The sequence below is a fragment of the Ambystoma mexicanum genome, chromosome 6p (genome assembly GCF_040938575.1).
Source record: "Ambystoma mexicanum isolate Mex_15411 chromosome 6p, UKY_AmexF1_1, whole genome shotgun sequence".
Taxonomy (NCBI): domain Eukaryota; kingdom Metazoa; phylum Chordata; class Amphibia; order Caudata; family Ambystomatidae; genus Ambystoma; species Ambystoma mexicanum.
The window spans coordinates 1526870228-1526895005 of NC_090935.1; the positions used below are offsets into that span (position 1 = coordinate 1526870228).

At 44.4% G+C, this 24778-nt stretch overlaps 1 protein-coding gene across 1 annotated transcript in view; it reads right to left on the reverse strand.

Annotated features, from left to right (window-relative positions):
- Positions 1 to 24778, reverse strand: part of CORO2A (coronin 2A) — a 633746-nt gene that overhangs the window by 333341 nt on the left and 275627 nt on the right. The window contains exon 4 of the mRNA XM_069626393.1: positions 16134 to 16283. Within this exon, the coding sequence (XP_069482494.1) occupies positions 16134 to 16283 (150 nt within the window). The remainder of the gene's footprint in view (positions 1 to 16133; positions 16284 to 24778) is intronic.

The window sequence follows — 24778 nt, forward strand, 5'->3', positions numbered from 1 at the left end:
CCACTTCATCATCTGACAGATCATCTCTAAACATGTCATCATCAGTGACGTCAGTCAATCTGCACCCTTCCCTGATGGCAATTACTGTTCTCCATGGTCTACCCTCAGCATCGGTTCCTTTGGGCATTGCCATTTCCCCTCATACTATGGCTGCATCTAGCTGTAGGAGGGTGGTCTGTCCCCCCTCTTCGTCCATAGGTACCTGTGGTCTAAACACAAATTCATCAGGTATCCTCATAGTTCTTCCCACCAAACCAGGAGCCATGTTTAACAGAATGTTCACCCCATAAAGAACAAATTCAGGTTCCATTGGCACACCTTGCAGAGCAGTCTGCCCTGTAAATGGCAATATAATCTCACCCATATTCATATAATGTAGCCCAGGAGTGGAACACACTATGCCTTCATCAGTAAAGGAAATCGTCATGTTAAGTTTTGCCATTAAGTCTCTTCCCAAAATATTAACTGGTGTCTGCTGTGAATTCACCAATGGAACAGACATATCACACTCTCCTATAGAGACTTGTTCTTCGTCGGTAAAAGGAACTCGACTTGTAGCTCCAGAGAATCCTTGAGCATTCATGCATTTTGAGATATTGGATATTTTCCCTCTCATATACATGAACAAGTTGCACCAGTGTCTACTAAAAACAAAAAAAAAGATTTGCCTCCTCTCGTCACATCAACCCTTGGTTCCTCTTGGGGGTCTGGTATTACTGATAGTACTGAATACATGAAGTCGCTCTATGAGCTGTCCTATTGTGGATACATACATACCCCTGTACCTGTGATAGGTTTCCCTCCCACCACAGTGACACTCCCTATTATAGGAGTCAATAATTGTCCTGTGTTTGCATTCTGCTGTTTCTGCCTGGGGGCGTGGTGTGACTGTCCTTGCAGTGAATTCAATGGTGCTTGTTGTGATTGCTGTGGTTGCTGTACCTGCTTCGCTTGCGGCGCTTGTGTCTGATGCACTGTCTGATCTTGGGTGAATCCTTCCCTAGCTTGTGAGCTATATGCTGGAGGATAAGCTGTCCCCCCTCTTGTGAATTGACCATTTTGTACATATCCTTGGCTCGCGCATGTGCACTCAATGTGCCCTGTCATCCCACATGTCCAAAATATAAGAGGACATCATCTGACTAGTCCCCCCTGACTGAACCCTCCTTGCGCATTATGACCCTTATTCAGTCCATTCTGAAACCCATTTTGATTATTCTGGAATCCACTTCGATTATTCTGGAATCCACCCCTTCCTCTATAGCCCATGCCTCTACCCCTTGGTACAAACCCATTCCCTCTTTGTCCATCGGGCGCTGATTATTCGCTTGCGATGGGCCCACTGCTTGCTGTGCTCCTGACCGATCTCCGCTTGCCAATACTGCTCCTTCTATGAAGTACTTTTGACAATTTCTTCTGGACTAACTTAGCTTCCTCCATTTTTATAACATCGTCTTTCTTCCTGTTTTTCTCCTGCAGCAGCCGACAATGGTGTACTATAGACAACTGTATTTCAGGCTTCCACTTGCCACTGTGCCTGTTCAGGCAATCCCTGACATAAAAAGTGGTAAAATACTGCCACCATATTTGTCCATGGCTCACGCGTTTCAAGAGTCTAGCGCTCCTGAATGTCCTGAATATAAGCAAGCGGATTCTGTTCATCTTTCATCACACCCATGTCCAATATATCGGGATAGTGCACTCTGAGAGCTCTCCCGACATCCGCCCTACAATTATTAAATGGCGCTCCATTGTGCGCTGTGTTTTGTGCCGTGACACTTGAAATACCCTGCTGCCGCCCAGATGTCATCAGCCCTTTCTCCAATAATGGCTGCCAAGAGACCCTTAATTTCCCCTATTGCCTGTTTCCTCCGGTCTTTTTTTCAAACTCATAAATTCATGTTACTGCACCCGCCATTATATTGAGGAGTTTGCACCTTAAATTATCCTTATCCCTCTGTGGCCATGGTATATACTGTGGCCTCGCTCTCCCTTTTTCCAATAAGGGAAACTGTGTAAATCTCAATTCACAATCAGCTCCCATCGTCAGCCTATCCATAGTAGGGACATTGGTTCCTGATTACCTCCTTCCTGGCAATGACCTTAAACTGTTTACATATCGCAGTGACTCCCCCTTCTTGCTGCACGATTGTCTTTAAGGGCGATCTGAGTATGCTATAGGGTCTTGCGTCCTATCTTTAGGTTGCTCTAAATCAGACCATCCCACTTCCTTGTCTGCCTGCAGGCCTCCCTCGGGGGCGCATGCATCTCCTCCCTCTTCCCCACAGAAGAAGTCTCTCTCTTCGTCTGACATATCTAGTCCCCAACTAGTATGACTCTCATCCCCTTCACCCTTATCTAAGGTCAGTTTACTTAAAGACAAGGCTCTATGCTCAAGACTGAATGGATTATTCTCTTCGCTTCGTGATTGGAAGACTAGGGTTTGCTCTCCCTTCCCTCAGTTTCCTGATTTACCACCTTGTCTTAAGTCTTGATAGGCTTTATCAATCCTATCTCAAATGCTCCCTATATCAAAGTTCTCTTCTAGGATTACTCTGGATGGTCCTGACGTTGCTCCTTGTAACGGGAGGAACACTTCTATACTGCTCCATTGTATCAATTCCTTCTGAATATGAGCAATGTTGCATTCCCACTGTCTCCTCTTTTGTTCTAATTCTTCATCTACTTCTCTTTGCTTGTTGCTTCCCATCTAACTCTTTCTTTCTTCTTCCTTTCTCATCTCTCCTTAACCCTGCTCTTCTTTCTACTTCTTCCCTTCATCTTTGTATTCTTTTATCTCTCAATTTCTGCTCTTCCTCCTCTTCTCTCTTCCTTTTTCGCTTATCCCGTTCTTCTATTGCTCTCTGTCTGTTGTCATACTTCCTTTGCCTTTCCTTCTATTCTTTGTTGCTCTTCCTGGTACATCTGTTCTCGCCGCTGTCTACTATTCCTTTTATATTTGTCTTCTTTCAGTCTCCTCTCTCGGTCCCTGTCTTTTCTATCCTGTTCATCTCAATCTTCCCTTTGCCTAACTTCCTCAATGCTCTTCCCATTTAGCTTGAGTAATAGCTGTCCTCCCATCCATTCGTTCTGTACGAGCATTACCTCGCCAGCTTTATCCTTCTCTCCTTTCCATCTCTTGATCTCTTGTTCTATCTCCGTCGATACTTTCGATCGCTCACTTTTCTCTTCCCTGTTTTATAAAACCTTAAAGATCTCCTGTTTCCTCTTAGTCTCCTCTGGACTATCGTTGCTACTAAAAGCGGGTGGTTCATATATCAGATTACTATACCCCGTTGCGCCTTTAGTTCCTTTAATGGAAACAATTCTACGTCTTCCGTGCTATCACCTTTTACCTCAGGTGGGGGAAGGGGAGCAGAGGGCTCAACACCTTTCTCTTCACATTGATTAAGCATCCAATCTTCCGGTATCGGACCCTCTCTCTCTTCCTGATACAATTTCCAAAGCTCCAAAATGGCTAACATTTTTGTCCAGTTTCTTTCCCGTGTACGCAGCGTGCAAGTATGTGGTCATGTGCAGCAAAACTGCTTTTGACAATGATCCCCCTTGTGGCCATGGAATGAACATCTTATCTGCCGTGCCTTTCACCCATTCTGCACTGTATTGCTTGAGCTTGGGCATATGCTTCAGCAACGTTTTACATAAGTGCATATAGGGTGTAATGTCACCCATTGTGACGAGTCTCAATTGACTGTCAATACTTACCAGTGTTTACACAAAATACCTTTACGAAAACAACAAATATGAGCGCGCTCCAACAATCGCTGCTCAAAAACCTGGACTTTTCAATAGTCTCAGCTTACTTCTGTGTCGCTACTGACAGCTTCCCTAGATAGGCGTTATGTTGCCTTTCCCTTTTTTCAACTTTCTTTACAAAATTGTCGCTCTTCGACACCTTAATATATTACAGATACACAAACAGACAAACTAGTTGACTTCACATTTATCTTCAGTGATCACTCCTCTTGTTTCCGCCCCTAATTATACCCTGATCACAGGATTTGAGTTGACATCTTTAGCCTACATTACTTCAATTGAAGTGTTATGTCAACTCTTTCTGAACCCACTTGGGTTAGGACTCTCGGGCCTTCTCTCTTAATTACACACAAAAAACATAGATTACTTTTCCCTGTTATTTTCTAATCCCCCGTTACTTTTAAACTACCACAATCCAATCCCCTCAGTTTGCCATTCTCCTTAGTCTACTCACCATTCGCTCTTTCAGTTCGAGGCCTTCGGTATCGACTCACCCCCTCCAATCGACCACTTTCGCCTTCCGTTCCTCAAAGCGCCTGTAGAAACCAGGAAGGATTTCATCAAAGAGGGACCCGTCCCACCTGTCTTGATTTTCTTGCAAGAATTATATATCGGCCGCTCTCCACAGAAAACCTTGCAATCTTACGGCTAGATGGCAGAGGGTTCTCGATCGTCCGAAACTCTAGAGACTATAGGTCAATGGGTCATTCTTTTAAACCATCTGACTGTCTTGCTTTCGTGGTTCAGCCAACCCACTCCCTTCAAGTTCCACTGCATCTGAGCTTTTTGGTGGTGATGTGTCTTCACACAGATGTCTTTGTGTCAAATATTCCTGTTCCTTCTTTTGCAGAGTATGATTATCTCGAGTAGAAACCACATTGGCTGCGTGTAAACTGCAGACCTGGGACTCCTATCCGGGGGAAGGCCGGTAAACGAGGGGAAAAAAGCAGGGTGCTTAAAAAAAATCCCTCTTGAAGGATTGACGTAATGATACCAGAATCCAGTGTGTGGCAGTTGAATATGCAGGCCAGCGGTGTAGAAAGGAAACAGAACTGCGGGAAATACTGGGAAGATGCAATCCAGTATTCCAAGGGCGAAAGAACCCTACAATTACCGTAAGAAGCGTAAGTAAGAAAATAGGAAGGAGGGAAGAGGAACGGAGTAAGAAGGGAGTAGAAGAATAGAAAATAATCTGGATGCAGGTACTAGGACGCCAGAAGAAGGAGGAGAAGAAGGCAGGACAAGAAGCAAAGATCCTGCGAAATCCTGGCAAGACAAAAACTCAAAGGTATGTTTGGCAAGAGGCAGAAACAGAAAGAAATAGTAAAGAGCTTTGTGCGAAGCGTGAAAGGGAAACAAGCGTCTTAACCACAGAGGAGAACACGATCGCGTAACGGTTGCAACGCACCGGCCGCTGGGAGTGAGTATGTTAAGTACCTCGTAGTGGCGGCCATATTGCAAAAGAACTAGACCGGTAATGCACGTTCAGGTGAATGTTATGGGGACTTTAATGACGGCGTAGACTGCGGCATAACGACCAACGTGGTAGCAATCACTGTTCGCCTTGGCGTATGACACCGACATGCTACAAAGTGAACCCGTATGGTCCTTTTAATTGAGGCAACACATTGTACGATGGATGGGATGGAGAATAACTTTCACACCAAACAAGAAGACCGACTCAGGAAGTTGCCAAAACGTTTCTGTTTTAATATCAATTGTCTAAAACAGAGAACACAACAGACATCAACGGTCGTCGCACAGCATGATCTCGAATCATTTCATAAAAAACAATACTTTTATAGCAAAAACTCATCATACGTGACATCATACGACCTGACAAACTTCAAAACCTACATGGGATTGTGGTTGGCTCAAGGGAAACATCTAAGTATACTTTCTATATGGGATAGGATTGCGATTGGGTCTCCATAATCAGGTGGGCAGCTCATGCCCTCCCCTGGTGCAAGTCAAAGTTATTAAGTACACAAGATATCATTGGCTATCAAACTATAAGGTCCTTCATTATATGGCCTTCTACAATTGGTTGGCGCAATAGCACCCTTCTGGAATATTCAATTCTCTAGCAGCATGTAAGCTGGTACCCCAGGTGCTGGTGGGTGGACTTGAACGTTCCTTCCCACCAACTTAAGCCCATCATCTCTCATCACTCATGCCGTCTGCCATTCAGATTGTCTTTGAACTTGGCCTTGTAGTAGCTTCTTGTCTCTGGAAATATTAGGGAGTGTGGGCACGTTCTTATCCGGGCTCAGGCTTGCACGCGCACTTCTTTTTCCATATTGGACTCACGTGGTTAGAGACCGTGAATCGGCCAAATTTATAGCATTCAATCGTCCTGAATAGAGGAACTTGGAACCCATGTTGTTCTTTCTTTGCAACTTAATAAAGGGATGCCTCTGTGTCTCACATTCACTGTTCTTCAAAGACTGATAACTTAGCCTTTGACATCGGGCCAAGCAGTTTTCCTTTGGTCCATCTTCGTGCTTCAGCTTATTCTTTGCTGTGACACATGCACAGCTATCAATCCTCCTTTCTCCACAGGTTAAGCTTGCTAAAATCTTGGCATCGAATATCCAGATTCTACACATATATAAATTGGCGGCACCGCCTGCACTCTATTCACTACGTATAGCTAGCCTTTTATGATTACTTAGGTCTACTTGCGTTACGGCATCTGTACAGTTATAAAATGACTTGCATTTTCCACAGTGTTTCTTCATATGTGCAATCTTCATTCCACACATGAAAGCCTTCTCGATTCTTCACTTCGCCATCAGATTCTTCATTATTGTACATTGTCTTCCTTTGTCTTCTTTCTTAGTGCATCACTCATTTCTCGTGATGTCACCAACCCCTTCTCTTACATCTTCACACTCCCTCAGGGATCTCCCTTAGGAGGCCGTCATCCTTTCGGGGATACATCATATAGGGTGTTCTCAGTGGATACCTTGTCTCACAGGCTCTTTGCATTATAGATATTCTTACTGGTGTTGCACATGTAGCAATTTCCGGTTCCCAACATATAGGCAAAATAGCGCGGGACTCCCTTTAGAGGTGTTCGGCTGCTCCTCTAAAATTCCCTGGTCTCTGCTGATAATAGGGTTGTGGGGATCTTACCCAGGTAATTATTTATTTCAGCTGCAGTTGTTACGCCTTTGGGCGAGTACAATTCTGTATAGAATTTGTGGAATACTGCATTAATGTCCCCCTCTGAGTGTGCTGGGTCACCTCTGTATCCACAATGCAAGGTATATGTGTGCTCCCCCTCTCTTTTTTCGCCATGTTGGCTAAAAATCTGATGGGCTTATCTGCTTCCCCATAGCATGTCGCCACTATAGGTCTATCCAGGTATTTCAACTCTCTGTCAGCTGCCTCCCTAAATGCATCCAGGCATACCTTCATGTCATGCATGAGTCGAAGGGTGGGATGCGTGGCATATGTCTGCTGGAGGCCAGGCTATGCGGCCTCATATCACTTCATTTCTGCCCTAATAACCTTTAGAACCCCAAATTCAGTAGATAAGATCACACCTTGTATATATGCCTTAAACGCCTGCCATATGGTGGCTATAGATTCTACTGTACCCACGTTGGTCTCAAAGTATAATGCAATCTGGTCCCGCACGTTGGCGCCAAATACAGGGTCTCTAAGTGTTGCAGGTTTCAAGCACCATGGCGTCAGCCTCTGGCCACCTGTCTTCAAGTGTAATGTCAGCAATATGGGAGAGTGATCTGAAATAGTGCAGGGAAGGATCTGACACTCATTTGTTTCCATCAGCAAAGGCCCAGACACCAGCCACAAATCTATCCTGGAGTGCATATTATGCACAGTCGAGTAGAACGTGTACCCTCTCTTACTCGTGTTTGTTGCCCTCCACACATCCATCAAGTCCAAATCAGACATATAGGTGTGTATGATTTTAGCAGCATTGGTAGGATCTCGGGGTGTAGTTGAGGTCCGATCCAGATCCACGTCTAGTATGGTGTTCAGATCCCTTCCAAATATCACTAAGGCCATTGGGTAGTTAGAGCAGAGGCCAAATATCCCTTCATAAAACCCAGGGACATCTATATTAGGACCATAGACGTTTAACAATAGGACCTCCCGCCCGCATAACATGCTGTGTACCAGGACATAATGTTCCCCTTTGCCTACTACGTTTCCAATAAGGGTGAACTGTAAGGTTCGGTGTATCAACATCATCACCCTCCTGGCCCTTGTAGAGTATGAGGTATAGGAGTTTGCAGCTCCCCCCAACCTTTCGCAACACTCTCTGCCTGCAGCTTCATCAAATTCCTTACGCGTTTTAATGGGGTTTCCCAGCCCTCAGACATTCCAGGATAATAAAGTAATCAGTGTATTCAGTCCGAACACACGTGCCATATTTGTATTTGCCACGTTTCATTATTAACTGGAGCCTGTTTTCGTTTCAAAAGTACCCTATGAGTCTTCACCAAGTGCTTTTTCTGTTTACTTCCCCAACTAAGGACAACCCTTCCCCTCCCCGAACCCACCTTCAGTACCACCCAAACTCTGTTCATGTCATTTCCCACCTCCACATTCCCCAACAAACTTCCACCCAATAGAACCTGCACGCGGAGCGGCTGTTGCCACGCAGGGTGGTACCACGAACTATGAGACGGACCTTGGTCCAAGATACATATGTGAACCCTCTGATCAGAATTAATGCCATTTTCCTGCAAACCATCATTAGCAAATAGCAATAATCGCCATCTCCTGGAACTTTCCTAGCATTCAGTTTGCAGTTCCAGCATGGTCCCCTGGGAGAGGGATTTTGGACTTGATGAAGGACGTCGCTTCCTGCGGCACAGTGAAAAAATTAATTTTGTTCTTGAATTGAATCTTGAGGTGCACAGAGAACAACATGTTGTACAACACATTACTTTCTCTCAGTAGCTTTTTAACTCCCTGAAAGGTACGCTTCTCCTGCTGCAATGCCACCGTATAATCAGGATAAATATGAATGGTATTTGACCCCAGCTGAAGCTCCTTCTTTTCCCTTGCAGCACGCAGTAGTAAGTCCCTATCGGCGTAGTTCATTATGCGAGCAATAATAGGGCGCAGGTAATCTCCTGGCTTAGGTTTCACCGCCAAGGCCCTGTGTGCTTGTTCCACTATAAAGTGTGGTGACCAACCAGGTTCCCCCAGCATCTCCTGCAACAGTCCCTCCACAGCTAATTCCACATTGCCGCAAAGTGCATCTTCGGGAACTGCAATAATGCACACGTTGTTTCTGGCCTTTACCTGTTTCATGTCACTTGTTAGGGTGGACACTGCTGCTTGCAATGCTGTCACATTATCCCATGTGCTGCTAATGTGCCCCTCCACTTCAATGATAAGATGTGTTTCTCTTTCAAGTTGTGCCCTTATGGAGGATACATCAACAGTGATACCGTCCAGTTTGGTGTTGACTGACTCGAATCCTTGCTGTACTGTCTCCAGCACACAGTGCAGATCTGGTGTGCTTGCTATCTGTGGGGCCTCCGCAGCTCCCGGTGCTGAAGACTGCTCTCCAGGCCCTGCAGCAAGTTTGCCACTGGGGTGGTAAAGCAGTCCATTGTGCCCCCCTCCTTTGTGCCTGCCCCCTTTGTCGTTGTTCTGGTCAAGTACTCAGTATTGTATGGCTTAACCTGCCCCGGGTACCAGTACTCAGAACGCCCTCCCCTCCCGCTCTCTAACTCACAGCTCCCAGGGAATCAGGTGATCAGCTGGTTCACCCGTGCACACAGCACGTTTGAAGGCCCACTTCTCTACTCATGAGTGATGCCTGTCTGGGTACTTCCCCTTGGCATATTTCCGCTTTCAGTAAGGGCTCCCCGCTCTGTATGCGGCGCACCCACCGCCTTGTTAAGGGGTGCCGCCTCTCACTTTCTAATACTGAGTATAATTGCAAATATTGACTGCAACTGCCCAGATTGTGCTGCCCCCACTTGTACTGTAACTAACTTTGATTGTGACTGTACTGAGCACCCTACCCCCTTCACTATCTGTTCACAGTGCACACAATCTCCTATCTATACCTCCTTGCGCTTCCCGCTCTCACAAATGTGTCCGACCACGATACGCAGACCAGCAATATTGCTTCCTTGCCAACTCACATCCACCACTACCACCCTACATCTCCCCATCCTCACCTTAACTCTCGTTTTAGCCACCCCCTGGCTCACCAGCATCATGCCACCCACTCACACACACTTCTCACCACTACCTTCCCAGCTGTACCCCACCACAACCACCATGCATGCTACCTGTCCTAGCTACCACACTGTCAAACTAGAAGACCAAACCTTCCTACAGTCCAGGCTCCTCAGGCTCAGAGCACGCTCAGAGCTGCACATAAACCCATGCATCCCTCTCACCACCCACTATAGAAATCACAGACTAAGCTCTCGCACCCCAATCATGTCCTCATACATACAGCAGACACCAACACTCCAACCGCCCCTCTGGCCTCATCCCCCCAGCCCCCCCTGCTCACCACTCACAGCTCTAAACTAACACTCATACCCACCACAACCATTCCCACCTGCTCTGCCACAAATTCTCATCTCAATCTTACCCTCAAAAAGCTCTTGCCTACCTGTGTCCTCAAATGTACCCTCATCAACGCTCACTCTTTCCCTGCGCACGCACTTGAGATTAATGACCTTATCACCTCCCATGACCTCAACCTATCACAGAAACCTGGCTCCATGAATCATCAGGCCCAGCCATCTCTCTTGCTCTCCCCCAAGGTACACCATCCTGAGACAGGACCACAAGACATCCAAAGGTGGAGGCGTAGCTCGCATCTCTAAGGAGACTCTCACCATTAGACTGCGCAACCAGCCATGGGAAAACAACACTGACTTCCTCACTGCCAAACTCACATTATCTCCCCATAAATATTCTGGTCACATACAGACCTCCCGGTACAGCCCCAGACTACCAAAAGAACCTCCTCCAAATCCTAGGAAATAACTTAAAGAGTTCCACTAAAACTATCCTACTCTGAGACCTCAACTTAGGCCTGCATGACCCAAAGGACAAAGCAGCCTCCTCACTTGCGAAAGAGCTCATAGACTTAGGGTTTGCCCATATAGTTACAGAGCCAACTCACTGTAAAGGTCGCTCCATTGACTGGATTGAAGACCACAACTGCTTTTCTTCCATTACCAATATCTCAGAGCACCCTTGGACTGACCACCATTGTATCTAATTCATTATCCCTACTAGACCCATCACCAAAGTGCTCTCATATGCCCACCCAGCTAAAGTCAGAGGCTCCAAAAAACTTTCCAAGGCCAACCCCCTCCCTTTTCTTGACATCCTTGAACTTAAAACCACCCTTTGACAACAACCCTGCTTCTCTTGCCAACATCTATGCCCACACCCTCACCCAAGCCCTTGAGTCCATAGCCCGAATGGAAGAAAAGAAGGAAAGAAAAAAAATCTATGCGCACCAACTCCTGGTTCACGGAAGAGCTATCAGCCCTACGTGCCAACAAACGCCTGGCCCTAGTCAAGTGGGAATCCATGCCTAATCAATCAACTCTGACAGAATTTAAAAATATCTCTTCAACATACAAAAAAGCTATATTTAAAGCCAACTCTGAATCATTCAACTGTACAATCTCCACAGCAAATTCTAAATCTAAGGAAATATTCTCGATCTTCAAAGACCTCATCACCCCTTCCACCAGTCCAGACGAAGTCAACAAAGATGAAGCTTGGTGTTCCAGCATTCAAGCAGCCCTTATTAACAAAGTCAAGCTTCTCCAAGATAAAAATCCAATGACAGCGCAAAGCACAACCCAAACAGGACAGCCTGCCCCCGCACATCTCCCCTACTCCTCAGCCCGATACCCCTCTCTTGTCCTTCAGTGACGTCACAGAAACAGAAGTCATAGATCTCCTCCAACACATCATACCCTCCACATGTAAAGGGGACATCTGCCCACCGGCCATCATCAAAGAGTGCACTGACGTGCTGAACCCTATTATCACTGCATTCATCAATGCTTCCATCTCCTCAGGAATTGTACCACAAAGCCTAAAAGAAGCATGGGTCCGTCCACTCATAATAGAAACCTCCTTAAATCCAATGTGCCCTAACAACTACTGACCCATCACCACCTTCCCCTTCCTCCTCAAAATTTTAGATAAAGCTGCCCGCAACCAAATCCAACACTACCTTGAATCAAATGTCATCCTAGGCAAAACACAATCAGTCATCCGCAAAGGCCATGGCACAGAAACCGCCCTCTTAGATCTAAAAAACCAAATCACCAAAATAATGGACAAGGCCAAACCTGCCCTCCTGATTCTCCTAGATCTATCCGCTGCGTTTGATCTTGTTGATTACAACATCTTGACCTCCCATCTCCCCTACGCAGCCCACTTCTCAAATAAAGCCAGTTCATGGATAACCTCTTTCCTAGAGAGCAGAGCCATGAAGGTCTACTCTGATCAGGCCAATACAGCTCCCACCACCATCCACTGCTGAGTGCCCCAGGGATCATGTACTGCACCTACCCTCTACAACCTATTTACGAAGCCACTTTTTAACATGCTGGATTTGCTCGGCATAGCCTACACAAACTATGCCGATGATATCCAAGTTCTCCTCCCTCTCTCTGGCTCATATGACCAAGACGCAGCAGCACTCCTTCAAATTTACACTACCATCCAAACTTGGATGACAGCCAATGGCCTCTGCTTAAATGGGGACAAAACCGAGGTCATCCTCCTAGGTCCAAAGGAAATACTGCCCAAACTCAACCAAAAATATGACAACTTTTCTATCGACAACACCAACATACCTGTCTCCACCTCAGTAAAGACCCTAGGAGTCTACCTTGACTCGACCCTATCAATATCGAGACAGGTTAGCGCCATTGCCTCTGCCTCTGCCCACACCACCAAACTTATAAATGCCAGAACACCTTTTCTAACCACCCAAAACTGCCTCTCTATCGCCTGTGCCACAATAGGAGCAAAACTGGATTACTGTAATGCTCTCCTTGCACGCACCTTAGCAAAGAAATGTAATAGGCTCCAAACAGTACAAAACAACACGCTCGGCACAGCCCTAAGCATCCCCAAAAGAGGCCGCATCTCACAGGCCAGACGAGCCGCCCACTGGCTCCCAGTCAGGGAAAGGGTCAACTTCAAGAACTTCACTCTAACGCACAAATGCATCATTTTTTGCATCAAAAGCGCAAACAATGAGGTATAGGTTTTCCTCACATAGCACCCAAGCTTTGGAATTCCCTAACCAACACCCTATCCACTTTTTGAAAAACCCTCAAAACCACTCTGATCAACTAGCTCCTCCACTCCCACGCACAACATATCATATAACTAAGTTAACTGCATCCTATGTAACTTCTAAGATGGTATTGTAACCACGCTTGCTATGCTATGTAACCAGCAAGATTCTCTGTAACTGCGCCACGATCCCTAAGGGCTGCTGCATGCTTTAAAAATGCTAATAAATAAATCAATTAAGGCACTGCTGAAACGTCTAATTAACCTTGTTTCACAAAGCTGCATTAATTGCTTACTCATTGATTTAATAATAGCTGCCTCTTCCGAAAGGATTTTAGAAAATATTGAGGTATTACCAGTGCCTTTTCAAGCACCCTCTGTGGAACATTGCAACCCCTCAACATTGCAACATAGTTTTCGTTTCAAATATGCAGTACCTTTTCAATAGACAATTACAAAAACTTGTAGATCCATTTAGCGTATACTTTGCTGTTTGTGGTAATTTATGTTGATGCATTTTCATTGTGCTGAAGTAATTTAAATAGGCATGTTTGGGGTTAAGAGGCAAAAGAGGGGTGGGAAGTGTAGGGGGTGAGGGGTGGGTTGAAAGTGGGTAGGGAGATGTGGGGGAACCCTACATTAAAAATAAAACACAATAAGCCACAGAGTATTTAACTTAAATGCTGTCCAAGTGAAAATAAGTTTTAGAGCAATTTATTTGTATATCAAGTGCCTTTTTACCCTGATGCAAATACCAGTGCAAAATCACACTGCAATGCTGCAAAGTTTCAGAGTCTTTTATGCAGGTAAATATGTTTTGAAGGAAATTTGAAGCTGATGTGGTGATGTAATAATAATGCTGGGGCTAGTATGTGGTTCAGGGTAGGCTTCAACAATGCTGCTTTTCCTGGCAACGCGGCATGCTGCCTTTTACATACAGCCTGTTTGAGCCATGAGCAGCCATTTGGCAATGCACTTTGGTTTATACCTGTATCGAAAAAGCTCTTTTCATATTCATTGGTGTCATCTTGGTAAACCGCCCTGCTGAGTCTCTTGCGCTAGAATGATACACACGTGGCATAACGCTGCCCTGAGGAGAGACAGAGCCAACATCCTACAGGGAACCTGGGCATCTTGAATAAACCGTGCATTAACCGAATTTAAAGACAGGCGAGAAAATCGAAATTTGGAGCCAAAGACTCAGCATTTCGGACAGCTGAATCCAGTACAAGATAGAGTTTGCCTACATAAGTCTTCCGTTGAGCGGCGTCAAGAGTAAATACGTAAAGTGTGAAGCTGTGAGAAAAATATAACATTTGTTTGTCAAATTCTCCAGACAGATCAGCTCAGCAGATTAATGCACCAGCTGCAGACATCTGGCTCTGATTTGCTGCGGACAGGGTTGAATCCCAGCAGGTTGATAGAATAACTAACACATGCATTCGGTAATAGAGGATCTGTAAAAAAAAAAAAATTGAAAGTGAATAGACTTTTTGGCAGGCGGAGGGTGTACTCTATAGGCACATAGTTATACATTTCTGAGAGTTTTGGAATGTACATCATAATAATATTTATTTCCTCACAATCAGTGGGGCCCTTTTGTGTTCAGGGATACGGTTCTTGCCTATAGAGCACACTTTTCCAAACCAAGCAATCAATTTTGAAACAATGTAATGAATGATAAAATCCCAGCTGCCATTTGTACATATTTGATAATTCAGGGAACTCATAGAGGACAATGGGCTCCGGTTGTGTGTGTTTAAAGTGGTTGTAAAGTTTGTTTAAGGGCAACGTCCAGTGTCTTAACCTTTACCATGCAACTGGTTCCAGTGCATCTATATGTTAGGGATATTTATAACCATTTACTGGGTGGTGGCACGCAGTTGGGGTGGTGTTTCTGTGTGTGTGGGGGGAGGGGTGGTGATGGGAGCACAGCCCATACCAGTCACCAGAGACAATCATTGCATCATTTTAATAAGTCCTAAGAGTAAACAAAGTAGACTCAACGATTTAGGATGTGCATGGTCATGGCCAAAGGGTTACATAAAGGTGTCACATTTCTCTTGGCACACTCCACAGTTGCACATACTGGTGCAAGGTTTTACCGATAGACTAGCCCAGCTGAGATGCGTTTGCAGTCACATAAGGCACTTGTTTCTTTTTATATGCTGAGTTCACAGTGGGGCTCCTATTCCAGTCCTGCCTCCGCAGTTACTTCAAAACACATTTACTGCAAGCCACACTATAAATGTATAGTACCCGAAACCTCAAAAATATTCTGGACCCAGACAGAATTGTTGGCATATGTTTTTTTTCTTATATGAAAGGTTCACTGTCGGAACATGAGAAACAGAAACCAGGGCATGGACAAACCACGAGCCGACACCTCATTCCACAGGAATGCTATAACCAGACCAGGTATGAGAAGCTTGGCAGCGTAGCTCTCGTACAAGCTCAGAGACACCAAATGGACCATAGCAATGCTCCACCTCCTTCAGCGCTTTGCCTCAAAAACAGATCACTCCGCAGCAGACTTTAAACGTAGTCCGCCAGGAGTTTAAGTTTTAAAAAAAGCATTGGTGCATAGAAATTAAAATAATAACTGGAATATAGTTAATAAAGTCATTTTGCTCTTACTTTGGAGCGTGCACACACATCCCCGCCAACAGCAGCAGCCCACCAGAAGTGAGCGAGAGGCTGAAGGCATGAATGGTGCTTTGGCCATTTCATAGCCAAGCATTGGCAAGTTGCCATGCAAACGTCATACACTGCTCCCGAACTTCCCTTTCTCCTTTTTTTACATTTACATTACCAATGTTTTAGCGATTAGGTGGCTTACGCCACCAAAGCGCCAAAACCAGAAAGTGAGAAACCACTTGAAAAAAGAATTATTACATTTGAGTGGAGATGCTTTCCGGTTTGTGTTTGACAAGGGCAGGTATAGACAGGGATCAGAAAATAATGAGCAGAGGGATCCACTTGATTGCCTTTAATGCAAGAAATAGCAATAGAGATTTCAGAAAGGTAGGAATGAATAGCTAGTGTACATATTGAATGCCTTTTACCTTGTAATCGTACCCTGTGCTGAAGAGAATATTGTTTGCAGTTGGATGCCATTCAATGAGACCAACCCTTCTAGCATGACCGAGGAGCTCCTTTGCAGGCGTTGTGATGCTCTTTGATAGGAAATGCTTCGGGATCTCCCAGATTTTAACCTTGCAGGGAAGCAAACAACATAAATTGAAAACTTCATTAGATCTATTTATTGCCATTTTACATTTCTCACGTTCTTTACAACCTTTAGCTGAAATTGCTTGAACAGAACTGGCTAATCTATGCCCTGCCCCAATGACGAGGACACCATCAAACCCTAGAAGTTTAAGCCTGAAACACAGCTCATGTTCAAACGAATGTTTCCCACATTAGACATGCCTCTGAAAAGGACATCCGTTGGCCTAAAGTGCTCAAATGTGGTTTTTCCCTTTCTTTTGTTTTCCTTTACAGTCTGTATTCATATCAAGCAAACGAATCCTCGAATCCAGAGGGATTCCTCTGTAACTGGGTGCTACATGCCACCTTGCTATTTATTTGCCTTCCGGAGCACAGCTCGTTTTCAGACATGCAAACAATTTAGGAAATACCGATTGACAGCGTGCAAAGAATCGCTTGCTCAGGGAGTTGATTGGACGGCGGATGTCGGTTTTTGGGGTGACAAGGGCCGTTTTAATCATACTGAATACATACATGTGATAAGAGATTCATGCCTACATGTGCAGAAGCGAAGCTTGTTTATAGCTATTGCACATTATATATGACTAGTGAAAGAGCTGTATGGATATTTGGCGTGTTACAACACAGAGTACAGCACTACTGCACAGGTAGCAAACAGCACTACTGCATAGGTAGCAAACAGCACAGAGTACAGCACTACTGCACAGGTAGCAATTTTTCTGCAGCACCACAACAAGGGTGCGGTGCATTGCTATATGTATTACCCGATTAACAAGGAAAGACAGGCTATTCAGTCAAAAACGATTTTAACATATAAGATGCAAATCTATTTTTACAGTTAAAAGCACACGTGCACATTCAAAAATGCACACTATTTTTCACCTGAAATGCCTATGGTGCGAGAGACACATTTGAAAATAATAACTAACATTACTTATAACTAACCTGACTAATGAAACTAAAGTTAACATAATCCACTAATAAAAATGTGTCTCCACTGCAGAATTAGGCCTATTCTGAAAGTGAACTTTTAAATGCACATCCATTTTTTTTTTCTTTTCTCTGATGCCCTGTCCACATAAATTATAGGAAGCAAAAGAGCTCGAAAGAACAGGAAATCAGTTGGTTACAAAGTATTACTATAAAAATGAGCCATTGTGTAGAGAAGGAGGAGATGGCATGATTGATTCTGATTGGAGCAGCGTCATAGCAAGTATCATGCTAGAGGGAGTGATCAGAGTTTTGCTGGGGGGAGTTTGAGGAGAGAGAAGGGCAGTCAAGATTTGGCAGAGCTGGGAGAAGGACCTTTTTCCTGGTTGGAGCATTCCTATCTGCAAAAGCTGAGAATTCCAGGCAATGACCCCAGTTTGAGAAGGAAAGGCGCTCCTTTTCACTGGGGTTAATCTTCAAGGGAGCCACATTCAGAAAGAGAACAGCTGAAGAAAACTCTGAACAGATAAGGTAATTACATAAGTGTGGGAGCTGAGTGTGTACGAGAATGTTCAGTCAGAGTAGGAAAGGAGATTCCGGTGCCTTAATCACACGTTAATGTTGCAAATTGTGTTCTGTTCTCCGCCATTTTTTTTCAGTGTATTACAGACAATGCTGTTAATGTGCTGTTTTATTTATTTCTGTAAAGAGTGAGATCGTGTTTAAATGCAACTTTTATAATACAGAAAAATATTTGAAAGCAGACGGGTGGTGTATTTTATATTTACCAATACAGTGCTGAGGATGAGGGGAGATTTTTAAACAATGCAATTGTCATTTTAAGACAGATGTGTGCATGATCATATTCAGTATGGACAGTTGAGAGTGATTGTTTGTAGCATAGCTCGTTGGAGGTACATGAGCCAACGGGAAGAGGGACTCTCTGAACATAGTTCCCTACCATATATAAGGTAGTGGAAATTACCACAAAATTACCACATATAGCTCTCTGTCGTAAATAAGTCAGTGAGATCGCCCATGGTGGCACACTAACACTAACACTGAAAATGTGGTATTCCTAAAATGTAGGTCTGAGGTCTCTCTAGTGATTACACGAAAAATCTAAGCAAAGATAAGGGATTCTGGACATTGGGGCCACAAATAAAACAAGGGAATTATGCTCACCAAAATACCACCAACCACGCATACCAACCACGCATACCAAATATGCATGTCTGGGTGCTGAAATAATGCATGTCCACTCTATTATTGTTGCACATGGCCCAATGTGAATACGAGGAGTGATTATTGCTAAGTTATTTTTCGGCGGTAATAAAATACCGTCAGGCCCCAAATCTCCACAAAATACCCTACAGAGCCTGTGTAAACGGGACAAAGTGCAGGTTTTCCAGTGACTTTGACCATCCAGCCTCCGGAGGTTAACCTGAGACTTTGACTGTGACTTCAGCACAGGGGTTAGGCTATTTTGACACGAGGCAGCAGGTTAATTTGTGTTAAAAACACTCTTTGTAGGCCTTTCCCCGCCTATTAGGCCAGCGTTAGCACGAGTTGGAGTCATTAGTGGAGAAGGCAGTGACCGGTGTGCTTTCCGAGCAAGGTTTATGATTGGGCCACAGCAGTAGTAATGCTTCACACGCTCGGCCCCGCTCCCAGGCGTTGCTTCTCAGACTGACATCCAGCCTCTCTGTGGTGCGTGCGAGGGAGCCCAACCCACTTTGTGTGGTCTCCGGCGGTGTGTGTGTAGTCTCTGGGCTCAGTCTGAAAGAGCACCTGCAAACAGAATGCTTGTGAAAGTGCGAGGGCCTGTTGACTTTTTTTATTTCTGATGCCGGAACCATGCCTAGAGCTTTCTTCTGAGCTCTGTGCCTCGCAGCTGTGAGGAGCTATGAGGTATGGCCTGTTTGCTCTTGAAACAGCACCCCCAGCCTCTGGGCTGCTCCTCCTTAGAACCACAAATCCTAATGCAGCGCCTGTTTATTGTGCTTTCAGCACTCAGGGTTTTATAGTGTGGATGGTGACAGTGAGATACTCTATGTCTTGTGTCTTTGTCATGCAGAGGAGGATGGAGTTTAAGTAGGACCACTATTTATCCTGAGGCAACAGCTCCCTCTAGCTGTAACAACAAGCATAGCTATGCAAATTGGCATTGTCTCTATATATCCTAGGCAACAGCTCCCTCCAGGGTTGACAACAGGTGAAGCTATGGATCAGACAAACATACAGGGATAAAGATACATCTGGCCTTTTATTGTATTGTTAGATTACATTTTCTCAATCCTACCTTGCACTCGGTCACAATTAGCATTACACAGTTTGATATACTAATGTTTTCATTAATCATATTAGTTCACTATATTCAAGTAAATCCATTACCTTTCCCCTTAATCAAGTCGTAAATATATTTAATAATCTGAGACTGTATATGTGTATCTCAATAGCTAAGCAATAAATACAATACAAACGCTAAAAACCTAAACCAAGAGCTTTACCTAGAACTTTAAGCAAATTACCCTGCTAATTTCAGTCATAATCCATCCCAATGAATCGCTGAAGTGAAAATTAACCAAACAACTGGCTTTCACACCAGCAGAATTCAGAATCTCCTACATCAATCCCCTGCTAACAAAAGTCCTCACTTGACCCTCTTGTCGCAACCAATTGCAGATCCATCTCAAACAACCATTTTATAGCTAAATTAACCAACCGAGCAGCATTCTCACAACTATGCCTTTTCACAGAATCTAAACAGATGCTTGACTTTGCCCAGACCAGCTTCAGACCCTATGGAGGAACTGAATTGTGCCATGTGTCCAGCTGGAGTGATCTTAAATACACTCAGAGTCAGAAGGCTGCCCAGCCCTAATCTTACTTGACCTCTTGGCAGACTTCGACTCCATTTACCATTCCATCCTCCCGGACAGACGTTACTCTCTGGCATCTGGAACTCAGCTCTGAAGTGGATATCCTCCTGCTCCAAACGATCCCAAATAATACAATTGTCTCCTTTCTCCTTGACTCCCCACCCAGTTGTCCACTCCTCTACCAGAGCCCCCTTTCCACACTAATTCGATCCCATGGCCTATGCAGCTAGAATTACACAGATGACACCCGAATGGGCGGCTCCTCTTTCTCAGTCCAAGCACCCACCATCTGTTATTCAATGCGATTAACCATCTGCCGCATAGAAGACCATCTCGCCTTCAGGAAGGCCCTCCAAACCTGGCTTTTCCCTTCAGCAGCCTCACAGACTTAGCCTATCTTGTGTGTGGATGATCGCGCACCCCTGACGAAATACCAGGGACACCTGAAATGCCGAAGAGGTGGGACACTCCCCAAGACTGCAAATGAGTCAGGCCTTTATCATACGCTGACAAGACCATATCCAACTATGCATTAGTCTTTCTTCACCAGAACGTCATGCACGCGATCACATGGAATACAGCTGTATTACGCTGGGGGTTCAGGCACCCATCTCCATCCATCTGCAACCAACCCTGCTCGACCACACCCACCCTCCCAAAACACACACCACCACCTTCAATAGAATATAGCTGAGTCTCACGCAAAATGTGGTCCAGCCGTTCATATATTCTAACTCTTCTAACTCCCTTGACTCTCCTGTCTCACTTGACATTTTGTCACAGCACCCGTCCTCTCACCTGATAATTATTGGCTGATTTTAGGGACCTAGTCATTCCCTACCTACCTTCGTGCTGGCTATAAATGCCCACACGTGTTTAGAATTTCTTTCATCACCTCTAAAACCGCTGGCTAGGGTCTTCCAAAGGGCATTCATCCCCACAGTGCTTCAAAGCCATACTGATGGCAGTAGGCGCTCTACAAATACCATATAACATAACTAGCATCATGCCACTTCTTGTTCAGAGAATAAACATGGAAGACAAGCATATGATACTTTGTCATATCAAGGCGTGATGAATCGACATGAAAAATAATGCTGCGTTCTTGGCAAAAATATTTTATCTGATGGTATTTTTCAAAACAATACATTACCAAAGTACAAATGTAATTACAAAAATAATGCCCATTTGGTCATTTTGTCACACCAATCAGCAATTCACTACCCAAACAATCTGTCCAATGTTTCTCTCTGGAGCAGTTACTATTCACAATCACTGTTAAAATGTGGCGCTTGACAACCTCAAGCAATCGTCCTCTCAATTAAATGACCAAATTGTTCAGTTCCATAAACTGTTGTCACACTAGATTTTGAACTTTGGGGTCTTAAAAAGCGCTATGTTTCATTCTTTAAATGTTCTCTTTTTTTATTAACAGTTTTTTTGCAAGGACATTTTAAGGATTGCACTACAAATGCTCTCAAGCAAGTGGCATAATCAAATTGCTGAATGTGTTTCTTGAAATCGTATGAGAAACTGCATTACCTTCAATTATGTTATTGAAAGAGGCGCGCTGAGGGCATGGGAATTGACTGTACTGTCTCTGGGTATCTTCCATTTGAAGTAAACCACCTTGAATTAATGAATGGGCATATCTGCTGTATTAAATGCAAATCTTAAATTACGTGGCTAAAACATGACATTCAGATTTTGTTTTACAAAAAAAATGTTTTCTGATGCTCTGTTACATTAATTGACTGCTTGGACTAAATGTTAGTGTACAGTTTATGTTAACTTTCTTTTGGAGCTTTTTGGGGGATATTGCTTCAGTGTGCGGTATTGCTTGTCCTTTTTTTTTAATCCCAGAACAACACTTTCATTGAAGAAAATGACTAGGAATGTTTTGTGCAGAGGATTCAAATTGTTCAGGGTTGTTTGTGATCCACCTCATTCTCAGTGTTGGGAATATGGTAACGATCACATGATATTCAGAATATGGACCTCGTATGCAGCAATGAGTTTTAATGTCTTATTTCTTCTGCAAGGAAAATACTACAATGTTGGAATCTATTTCGACTTTTGTGTCAAACTAATTCACAATATTGGACCAATGTTAAATGTAAATGTTATTGTTGTATCAGTGCTTTTCAAATATGCAAGAACAGATTGAAAATCATTGTGGAATAATCTGCCAGTACCAATAGGTCATCTATAAAATGGGTCCAAATAGACTTGCCTTGGAATCATAAAAGTTCATCAAATATTTTGGTTTTCTCTAAAGGCGTCATTACGAGGTCAGCTGTTTTAGAAAAAAACTCTCTGCCAAATAACGAGTTTCATAACTGAACATCCTGAAAACTGCTTGCTTTTGTGAGGAGGAAATTACATTTACACTAAAGTACTACCAGTGTTGGGCGTGGCCTAATGTGGGGGCAGGTGATGGTGACATATGCAATAGGAGCCTGCTCTAAACAATACCTTAGCCTGTGGGTGGCCATGGTGGATTGTATCATGTGACTGCAAGCAGTGCTTTAAGTGGGCCGGGGCCTGCCGGGGCCGGGCCCCGGCAGTCTCCAAAAAGTGAGGCTGAGCCGGGGCCCTGCCGGGGCCCCCCAGCCCCACCACGCCATGGCAGGACGCATTATCCCGCCGTGGCCGCAGCCGCAACGAGAGATGCGCCCGCCAGTTTAACGTCAGGCAAGCTGACAGAAGTGCCAGCCAGCCACAGCGTCGCTGTGACTGGCTGGCACTTCCGTCAGTCTCTGTAACTTTCTCTGATGACCCCTCATCTGAGGGGCCATCAGAGGAAGCTACAGTCCCTTAGTGCCCCTCGCCAGGTCACTGACCCTCAGCGAACCCGGGCTCCGTGATCTAATATGTAGATCAGATCACGGAGCCCGCGGGTTCGCAGAGAGTGAAAGACGCCTCGGGGTCAGTGCTCTGAGCAGAGATCACTGAGCCCGAGGCGCCTTTCTCCTTTGGCAAGGCTTTATAAAAGATGCCTTCAACTGTGTACGTTTAAGCCATCTTTTATACACGTAGAAATATTTCTATGTTTATAACAGATGGCTTGAATCGTACACAATTCAAAGCAACTTTTATAAAGCTTTGTCGACGGACAAAGTCACGTTGGGTTTTGTCCGCCCTCAACGCTTTATAAAAGATGCCTACGTTTCAAGCCGTCTTTTATAAACATAGACATATGTTACAAATGTCTATGTTTATAAAAGGCAGCTTGAATAGTACACAAACCATAGTAAGGTAAGCACACAAGTGTGCGTAACTTACTATGGTGTGTGCACTTTCAAGCCACCTTTTATAAACATAGAAATATGTAACATTGCTATGAATATAAAAGAAGGCTTGAAAAATACACAAACCATAGTAGTACGCAAACAAATATATAAATGTTCAAATACATTTATATATTTGTTTGCGCACCTTACTATGATTTGTGCACTTTTAGGCCACGCCCACAATGGAGGCCACGCCTCCAAACGAGGGCCCCCTCTCAATTTCTTACCCCACTTAAAGCACTGACTGCAAGTTACATTCTCACAAAAACACTAAATTCCATTCATTTTCAGGAATCAATTAGTGGATTTCAGTTTAAGATTTTTTTTTACAGTAATTTTTTATTTCGTCTTTTTGAACAGTGCATATTATTTGCAATTCAAAAAACAGCACAGGATCTTGAGGGCTTACTTTAAGCCTGTAGATCGTCTGTCTTTTGCTCCAACAGAAAATGTGCACTATTCATCTTGGCAACACAGTATTGCAGCTTCTCTAAATACGTAGATGAAAGTCCAAGATGAAATCATTTTCTTAACCTGGAAATCAGATTAATTGGGGCCTGTTGCCGGCAGGGGTGTTGCTAGTTTTGTAAAAGATCTGGGGCTATGCTAAAATCGGGACCATCGGGGCTGGCCTTTTGGTTGAAGTGTCTGAGCTTCTATCCAGGGCTACAACCAAAGACCCAGGACAGTAGCCCCCTCAGCTGCCCTGCCCCCCTGGCAATACCTCTGGCTGCAGGCAATACATGGTCCTGTGAGGTGTGATGCACCATTAACAAGTCACAGTTAAATTCTCGCTTGATGTCAAGCAAGTGCACATGCAGTCCGCGTCAGATAACAGCATGACAGCAGGTGCGGATTTGACTCTTATGTGTTCTTGCCACCCTCACTTTGCCTGCAGAAGGCTGCATGCATCCACTGTGGTCTGCATCCAGAACAAACAGTGGTTTCATGCTCCTGCGGAGGCTGCAGACAGATCCATAATGTCCCTTCCCTGCCCCCTCTGCTTAGAGCTGAAACGTGCTCCCTAAGCCAGACTACTGGCGACAAACACAAACAACATTACTCAAAGGTCTTCCTCCATGTAAAACCGAAACACTTCACATCATCCCCACTGAGTGGTGATGGAATCTTAACTATAACATGATTTTTGAGGAAAATAGTTGCGTGTTAATAGGGAGGCCATAACCTGCCCCGGCCCCTTTAAAGCCCTGGGAATTACCTATGTGATATTACAAGTGCATTAGTACTGCTTGTCGCCATGGAAGTCATAGGGGACTCTGGAATGGGCAAAAATTGTACTGTCTGCATTACTCTGAATTGAGCCCCTTTCCTGTTACTGCGTGCTTACTGCATGAGGTAACGGTGTATGAGTTT